General features: G+C 35.9%; 1 protein-coding gene across 1 annotated transcript; it reads right to left on the bottom strand.

Moving 5' to 3' along the window:
- Positions 1-8,836: 8,836 nt before the first annotated feature.
- LOC145679344 (uncharacterized) lies at positions 8,837-9,229 on the bottom strand. Its single transcript, XM_081749928.1, has one exon. It carries the CDS (start codon positions 9,227-9,229, stop codon positions 8,837-8,839), a length of 393 nt encoding a protein of 130 aa, XP_081606054.1.
- Between the last annotated feature and the right edge of the window lie 404 nt (positions 9,230-9,633).

Here is a 9,633-nt window from a genome sequence, read left to right as displayed (position 1 = left end):
TTATATTAACAACGTTATTTATCACTTATTCTACTTTTAACATTACCAAAGATATCCATATTTATTATATATATAATTTATATCTATTTAACAGCAAGTAAAACAGTTATACGAGCTCCACCAAAATCAATCAAATCACCATTCTCATCTCGAATTGCAACTTTTATATTATTAAATTTGTTGTGATGTATTGGAAAAAATAGCTTCGAAGAAAGAATATTATAAAAATATGGTAAATCGAATTGGACTGTTTAAAGATGAGCTTAATGTAATTAAGCTAATGAATGGGGAATTGACAGATGAAAATGTAAGAGATGTCGTTAACAGAATCAATGACATACTTAACGAAATTCAAGATTATTAGAAACAAAAAAGAAGCTCGAATACAAAATTACAGAAAAAAATTAGAACACTTGTTGATGAAGAAGAAAAAATTATCTATATAGAACAAGGGGTCTCGTTTCAAGACCCCTTTCAAACTCACAACCACACACAGTCTTTATTAATGAGTCAGGATTGTATTCTCTTATCGATTTTTCCTATATAATAAAAGATGGCTCAACACATTGATTTTTTAAATAGGCTTGGTAGTCTTGAACAAAAACAGGTTATTGGATTAAGAGAATTAGAATTAAATACAAAATATAAGATTGTGAAAATGGAAAAGATTAAAACTAAGTTTGGAAAGAGCATTTTAGTTGAGTGTGAGGAGTTTAAGGTCTTTCTTCCACCTAGATTTACAAAACACTTAACAGATAAAATGATTGATGAGATCGTTAAAGATGGAATAAAAATCAAATATACTGGTTTAAAAGATAATTATCCAACTGTTGAATTCTGTATGTAAATTTCAAATGAGGATCGGTTTTGTGAATTTTTTCATAAAAATGACTAGAATATGTCTTCAGAAGTAAAAAAAATGGAGTGGTTATTATGGATCCTCAAAAGAAATTTATACTTACTAATAATTTCAATGTAATTGTGAAAAATGTGCAAACCGAAGTTCAAGTAGTTTTTGATATTAACGGCTCTCTATTCAGCTTGAATTATGATCAGTGGACAGAGTTTAAGAAGTCATTGTTTCCTATAGAGAACGAGGTTAGCAGAAGATTCCATTATCAGTATCCGAACTTGTAAGTATCAATATACTAATTTGTAACTATTATGTAATTATGTAGAATTTAGTTAACTTTTATGGTAAAATCATAAGTGTTTTTGTAATTTTATTTTACTAGATTTAGTGATTTTTTGTAACTAGATTTAGTGAATTTTTATTTTTGTAACTAGATTTAGTGACTTTTTTGTAACCAGATTTAGTGATTTTTTATTTTTGTAACTAGATTTAGTGACTTTTTTGTAACCAGATTTAGTGATTTTTATTTTTGTAACTAGATTTAGTGACTTTTTATAACCAGATTTAGTGATTTTTGAAGTCAAAACCGGTTATAACCTGATTTAATGATTTTTGAAGTCAAAACAGGTTATAACCAGATTTAGTGACTTTTGTAACTAGATTTAGTGATAGAATGTGATAGAAGTTATTAAGAGTGAGATAAAAGTTATTTGATATGTGATAGAAGTAATTTGGGAGAGAGGAAGTGCGCTAGAAATTATTAGGGGTAGATTAGAATTATTAGAATTGGTTAAAAGTTATTGGAGGGTGTGCTAGAAGTTATTGGGGGTGATGAGGTGGCGCAGAATCCCCATCCCACCCCTACTAAAATATTAGTTTGTACCGGTCTCAAATTCGAAAAAATCGAAAAATAAAGTGGTCCTGCCAAGTTCACGTGAACATAGCAGGACCACTGATAAATTTCTACAAATCTTAAGATTTTTCTGTTTGAATCGTTTGTTCTACGTTCGTACTGGATTGTACCGTAAAATTTTTCGTTTGTACCGGTCTAAAATAAAAAAAAGTCGAAAAATAAAGTGGTCCTGCTAAGTTCACGTGATGTTGGGCATTAACTGAGACAGGAACACGGTCAGTGATACTGCTACCTCACAAAGTCAACAAAAGACTGGTCTTGTAAATCTTGAGGTTAAAATCTACAAAAACAAGAATTGAGCTAGTATCAAACGTGTTAGTTTCAGTAAAGCTATTGTTCATTGTGAATAGGATACTAAACAAACAAAATTTTTATTGTATAATATAAATTTGTGATTTCAAATATAAAAATAAGAAAGTAGAGTATTCTTTTGAGTTAAACTGGCAGATAATTGCAAGTAGCCGAAAACGTAACTGGTCGCCCAATTTGAAATTTTGCTAGGAACTTTTGGGATTAAAAATTGCCCAATCCGCTTCTTGTAGCCCAATCTGCCTACACTACCGAGAAGGCGCACGAATCATTGAAACCACCTTTTCGAAACAGCAACTGATTGGACCAACGAAGATCGAGAAACAAGAGGCGATTCGCGAATGAGCAACATACAGTCAGAGACAATATAAGGTATAGGTTGGAGGTACCAGTATAAAGAATAAAAACTCCAACCTATACTTAATATTATTACTGGCTGTAGGAGACTCATATGATACAAATATTGTCAATCCCAAACTACCGTGTCTTCTTCAAAACCGTACTCCTAAAGAAACCTGACTGCCAAAGACCATGACCCTAGAAGAACCACGTCTCCTTAAAAACTACGACTCTTGAAAATACACGAATCACGAAGAAACACGACTCATAAAGAATCGTCGATCATTCCCAGTCAGAGACGATTCACTCGCTCATTCAAAAAAGTAGTCAAAAGATTCGGCTCAATCGCGAGCGACACATTATTAATTAATCTTTAAAGTAGCATCATAGTTTTGACTCCTAGCGTTATAGCAACAGATAATGCAATATAATATGATGAAAATTGTTCCAAAAACTATTACACGAGTGTCTCATTTTGTCTTAGCAGAACACTTTATTTTCCGAATTTCTGAATTTGACGCCGATACAAACGAAACTTTTTACGGTACAATCCGGTACAAACGCACTACATACGATTGGTTAAGAAAAAATCTTCAGATTTCTAGAAATTTGTATTCTGGTTAGGGATACACGCGAGACGAGAGTGACAATTTTATGCGAGACGCGAGACGAGGCTAAACCATGCGAGACGAGACTCGGTTAAGTCTCGCACGAGAAGTCTCGCGAGACTTCTCGCAGTCTCGCAACATTTATGAATTACATTTAATTGTATATTTAGGGATTTTACATTTATTAGGTTTTCTAAGTTGAGCGTTAATGCCTCCAGGAACAAAAAATGATTGGGGCAATAGACATTTTACAAGATTTATTATTATTCAAGGTCGATTTTCAGAAATAAAACCTTCTTTAGTTTCTAAACATCATTAAAAAAGAAAAGCTTTGTAAATAGGAAATTTATTACAGCATCGATTTAGGACTTTATTTTGCGACACAAACACATACACGCGGGCGCGCACGAATACATGAACTTCTGTTTTTTTGTCTGAAAAGCGAACAAGACTCTCTATTGCTGCGAAATGTGATATTTCTGTTGTTTCTGTCTTTTTCACATTACTACTAGCGATTAATGTTGGGGGATGGCGGGGAAATCCCCTCTCGTCAAAGTTATCCCTGGCCCGACTCGCAAAAATAACATGATATTTTTAGTGAGATGCCTCCGGATAGAATGCCTCTCAGCAAGCGATAAAATAGGTCTACAATTGAGGTGTTGAAGTAGGAAGTACGAAACCGCGTTCTTGTAAGGTCAGCATTTTACTTAGCTCAGGATCAAAAGACATGTGGTCTGCGTCTGTGTGGCTTGACACAAGTGCTTTCGGGTTAACCAAAACTTTTCAGGTTTTGATATTCTGGAGCACTGCAGTTAGTTCAACTGTATGATCTGGAAATTGATCCAGAAAGCTTTTTTTTGTATCAAGCATAGTTTGCTGGATATTTTGATTCTCGCAATTGTTAACATATTGCGTTATCCACAAGTACGTTGACACAAGTAATGTTATTCCTTGGTAGTTGGTGTAAAGGGAGATAGGCGGCAATAGATGGCAGCACTGTTCTCCTCAGTAGCGTAGCCAGGATGTGTGTTTGGGGTGGGGCCCAAGTGCTGTTATAGGTACATATAGAGAAATTATAAACAAAAAAATATATAAACATAAAAATATATATAAAAAATTACAAACATCAAAGTACCAAAGTACATTGTCGGACTTCTTTGGGGGAAGGCCCCTCTGCCCCCCTTCCCTACGTCACTGGACACAAGTAACATATTTTTATATTTTCTCTACTGCTTCCACAAATTTAATGCTAGAGAGTTTAAGCTTTCTGAAAAGAAAGTTCAAACCTATTCTAAGGGAACAATCCGTGTCAATTTTGGATATAGTGACGTTAAAGTATTCCTCGGACTAGAAGCAGGCAAAGACAAGGTTGAAATGCGGTTAAATAAAGACGAAGAAATTTACATATAGATATAGTAAAAGGATCCGGGTTTGGTTCAATGAGTTCAGAAAAACATATACGAAAACGTTATATTCTTTATATCCTAATTACATTGGCGACATTTTTTCGGGGCAAAAATGTGCCCGCATGACATACTGGAAAATATTGCTGGAGATCTCTAAGCTTGAAAACAATGTTGGATCCAGCAACAATTTATGCTGGTTTTGCTGTAAATTATGCTATTAATTTGACGAAAATTAATGGTCCAGCAGTCAAATTCGAACACAACTTTTCTTTTAGCTTGGAGCGGAGGGGACACAAGTTCGGATAGGATGTTGAACTCTAGGTTCCGTCTCCTTAGGATGTTACGAACATTCATCCCATGGAAAGCAATGGCAAACCACCATGGACTCACTTTGCCAAGGGACTTTTAGGTCAAATACCTGCCGTCGGACAGAATATCACATCAGCATTCATTAACAGCAATAGAATAACACATTCCTAAATTTTGACCCAGAATATATGCAAGACTGCGAGACCATGCGAGAAAGTCTCGCGCGAGACGCGAGATGAGATTCAAAATTTTATGCGAGACGCGAGACAAGACTTCACATTTGCAAAACGAAACGAGACGAGACCAAAATTTTAGGCTGCGAGAAGAGACGAGATTTTGCATTTCTCGCGTGCATCCCTAATTCTGGTTCTGATACGTTCACGTGAACGTAGCAGGACCACTTTGTTTTTCGAATTTGAGACCGGTAGAAATGAAAATTTTTACGGTACAATCCGGTACAAACGCAGTACCAACGATTCGTTAAGGAAAATCTTCAAATTTCTATAAATTTATCAGTGGTCCTGCTATGTTCACGTGAACATAGCAGGACCACTTTATTTCTCGATTTTTTCGAATTTGAGACCGGTACAAACGAAGATTTTTACGGTACAATCCGGTACAAACGTAGAACAAACGATTCAAACAGAAGCATATTAAGATTTGTAGAAATTTATCAGTGGTCCTGCTATGTTCACTTGAACTTAGCAGGACCACTTTATTTTTCTATTTTTTCGAATTTGAGACCGGTACAAACGAAAATTTTTACGGTACAATCCGGCACAAACGCAGTACAAACGATTCGTACAGAAAAATAATCAAATTTGTAGAAATTTATCAGTGGTCCTGCTAAGTTCACGTGAACTTAGCAGCACCACTATATTTTTCGATTTTTTCGAATTTGAGACCGGTACAAACGAAAACTTTTACCGTACAATCCGGTACAAACGCAGTACAAACGATTCGTACAGAAAAATCATCAAATTTGTAGAAATTTATCAGTGGTCCTGCTAAGTTCACGTGAACTTAGCAGGACCACTTTATTTTTCGATTTTTTCGAATTTGAGACCGGTACAAACGAAATTATTTACGGTACAAACCGGTACAAATGCAGTACAAACGTATGGTGTGTAAATATTTATAGTTTTCAAAAGTGGTCCTGCTAAGTTCACACTCGTACGTTTCGTTCGTTAGAAACAAAATCGACTATCTATCATGTGTTGTATGGTTTCGATTATCTCAATATTTAAATCGAAAGAGACTGCTAACCAATTTATTAATCTCTGAGGTAAAGTTTTTTTTTTTTTTTTTTTTCCATGAAACATTGGTGTAAATTATGTCAATATGAAAATTTTCCTTTTCTGACCTTTGTGAATCTTTACATCAAACCAGGAGTATCTCTTTTCTTATTTCAAAATTTCACTCCAGGAAAAAAAAAACAAGTATATATAGTATATTCGAACCTTCGATCTACGACTTATCACTTCCTTACTTTCCAGTCATTTGACCACTTGACTGTTTCTTTTTTCTTTTTCTGGTGGATAGTATTATTCTGTTGATAGTTCGAGTGGGTAGCTTCCAGTTTGTCAAATTCGGGTTCAACTTTTCTTTATTTACTTTACATATATGCAAATCCTTGCTTAAATAGAACTATTCTGATTCTGCAAACAATGTATATAATTGAAACGTTGAGTTCGAAAACCGGTCATATCCTTCGAAGCTAACTTGAGAGGAGTGACAAGCAAAACTGAATTAGTCAATATGCATCTGGCAAATAGAGCTGTTTTCATTTTCGGACCGTAGAACTGACATTTTTCAAATTTCCAAAAATGGAAATAACCCTATATGTGAGATACGCATCGATTAATTTAGTTTTGTTTGTCATTCCTCTCAAATTAGATTCGATGGAGATGACCGGTTATCGAACTCAACGATGCAATTACTTTATGAGAGAAAAATAATGTTTGATAAGTAATGAAAGAATGTAAAAATGTTGTTCCGATGATCTGTGAGCACAAAATTGGAAATTATTACAACACAAAATTCATACAGGAGAATGCATTGCATTAAGAAGTGCAATATAAACATATTTTTTAAAATAGTTAAATTCCACGTAAATCCCATGAGACCTACGTTAAACTTCCTGTATCAGTCACAAATCAAAACAAAATTTTAAAAAAAATTAAATTTACTGGACCGTTTTCAGAAAACCTTTCCTCGGGGTCCCGTCGGTTTATTCTATTGGGAAAAAGTTTGCGAAAGTAGTACAAATGGTAGGCACAGTGCCGGATTTAGATTTGATGAGGCCCTAAGCTATTGAAAGTAATGGGGCCCTTATATGTCTAGCTTTCTCTTTCAGCGACAAAATGAGGCCGCTTTTTGGGTTTGAATATATACTGTATACAGGGGCTCCCGAAGAAAATTTTGTAGGGGGCATCTCCATGGTTGCTATATTAGGTATATTAGGTCTGGTATTTCTGGTATTAAATATACGTAGTTTGTTATATTATGTATACATATTTTCGTGAGCCAGGGGGGGTCCCCCCTTCTCCCTTCGGGCACCCATGACTGTATAGTAATTTATTGACCTAATATATATCTAAATACGCACAGTACGTTTAAGTTAATAATAATATGTATTTTATTAACTTAAATATTGATCAATTTACAACATTTTATAATCTTACATTTACAACAGTGCAAATGTGTTACAATATTTACAATATTTACGATAATATTTACAACATGATATAAGATATGTCAATATACATTATGCATATACATTTACCCTGCTGTGTAGTTACTAGTGCATATAGGCCTAACACATTCAGACTACTGCTTATTAATTTACACAAGAAAAATGCAGTTGTGTAGTTCTGAACACAAAAATACATAACAAAATATAGTGCGCTGTTTAGTATATAAAAACGAACGACTCAGATGCCTAAAACAAATGATCCATGCTTCTCTTCTTTCTCCCTCTCTTCATTATTGTCACTCTACAAATCACTACAAAAATGATTGGATCGGATTTTGAGTTTAACATCCCTTCCAGCAGCAAGGCTATATGAGACGTTGACCTACTTATTAACGTAGAATAAGAACTACATGAGCGCCCCCGGGAATGGAACCCGGGTCTCCCATGCCAAAGGCGCGTACACTGACCGCTTAGCCACGAGTAAGCTCCACATCAAGAAAATAAGTGGCAAGGATAGTAGGGTCTGACTATTATGAAAATACTTCTTGACACTACTTCTAATACGTACGGTACAGTGAAATATCTATACAGTGCTGGAGACTGGTATAAAGGCAGAGGGACATTGGAAAGTAGAAGGCAAGAATTCCGAGAATGGATAAAGATGATATATTTACAAAGTAACATTGTATACTGTACCAAATCAAAGGCATTTGATAATACGCCACTGGCACACGTAGTTTACACAAAAATAGAAATTAGACAACTTTTTGGTGGAAATTAGTATAAAGGCACCCATTGTCTTTGACAAAAAAAAAAGTACAATGTATGGTACAGAATGGAAAATAGATGTCCAGTACTTGATTGACCCTCCTTTCTTCTGAATGAGTTGGAATACGACGCTTCGGCATTGTGTTTATGAGATCTGTTAGTTGTTGCAGTGGAATCGCTGACCACTCTTCTCGCATCCCGTTTTTGAACTCAGCAATCGTCCCAAATTGCCGTCCATTGAGATAAACATTGCACGCAAGGATGTCTCATAGGTTTTCTATCGGGTTAAGATCTGGACTTCTGACTGGCCATCCCATAACCTTCATGCCTTTATCTTGAAACCACAGTCAGGTTGCTGCTGCCCTGTGGATAGCAGCGTTGTCCTGCAGGAAAATCAGGTTCCGATCGTTCAACTACTCATATATCCGCAGTTCTAACCGCATCTCTCTATGTATGTCGATGAATTCATTTTGGTATTGAGCTATGCAATGTTGGATGTACCTTTAACACAAAACGCTGTCCAAATCATAACACCTCCTCCACTAAAATTTCTGCTCACTTGCACTTGTTCCTCTTTCCTAAGATCATGCCGATATTCAAAACCATCCGGACCATCTAAATTGAACTTCTCATCACTCAACACAGCGTGATTCCATTCGGATGTCGATGTGTTTCTGCAAACTGGAGTCGCGCCTGCTTGTGCATTGCACTAAGGACTGGTTTACACTTCCGTTTCTTGAATGCAAGATCTGGATCTTGATTCAAAATTTGACGCGCTCTTCTGGATGTGACAGGTAACTTGCAAGAAGCAACAATTTGGGAAGATGACATATTTCCGGTCCTTGCCTTGCGCACAAGTAATCGTTTCGCAGCCTCCGAGAGTTTTCTTGTTCTATCATACTTCCCGTTCTTTCCGTATTGTGCTCCAAACCGAACGTAATTTTCAACTATACAACTTGAAGGATTTAGCCGTTTTGCAATTTGCCGATTTGACAGGCCCATGTCCTTGTGCGCATGCTTGTTCCTCATTCGACAACAATTTTCCACGAGGCATGCCCCATACAACAGCTCACAGATGTTCACACCCGCGCTTCTCTTATCGCACTGTGTCAGCTGATTCTCAAAAGTGCATCAGGATTAGTGCTGAACGTGCAGACGGCGCCAAACAACAAGTAACCGTGGGTGCCTTCATACAATTTCCACTCGACAATCTTCTCATTTCTCTTTCTGTGTAAGAATGTGTAAACTACGCGTGCCAGAGATGTATTACCAAACGATATGCCTTTGATTTTGTACAGTATACAATAATACTTTGTAAATATATCATCTTTATCCATCCTCGACATTCTTGTCTTCTATTTCCAAATGTCCCTCTGCCTTTATACCAATTTCCAGCACTGTTCTTTCACAATATAAAAAGTACCGCCACTTCG

Source organism: Thermobia domestica, chromosome 2 (assembly GCF_964235325.1).
Source record: "Thermobia domestica chromosome 2, izTheDome1.hap1.1, whole genome shotgun sequence".
Classification (NCBI taxonomy): domain Eukaryota; kingdom Metazoa; phylum Arthropoda; class Insecta; order Zygentoma; family Lepismatidae; genus Thermobia; species Thermobia domestica.
Note: the sequence above shows the minus strand (reverse complement) of the source record. Positions and strands in the feature narration are given on the sequence as shown.

Coding starts and splice junctions, on each gene's coding strand:
- LOC145679344 (XM_081749928.1), bottom strand. CDS start 9,229: ATGAGGAACAAGCATGCGCACAAGGACATGGGCCTGTCAAATCGGCAA.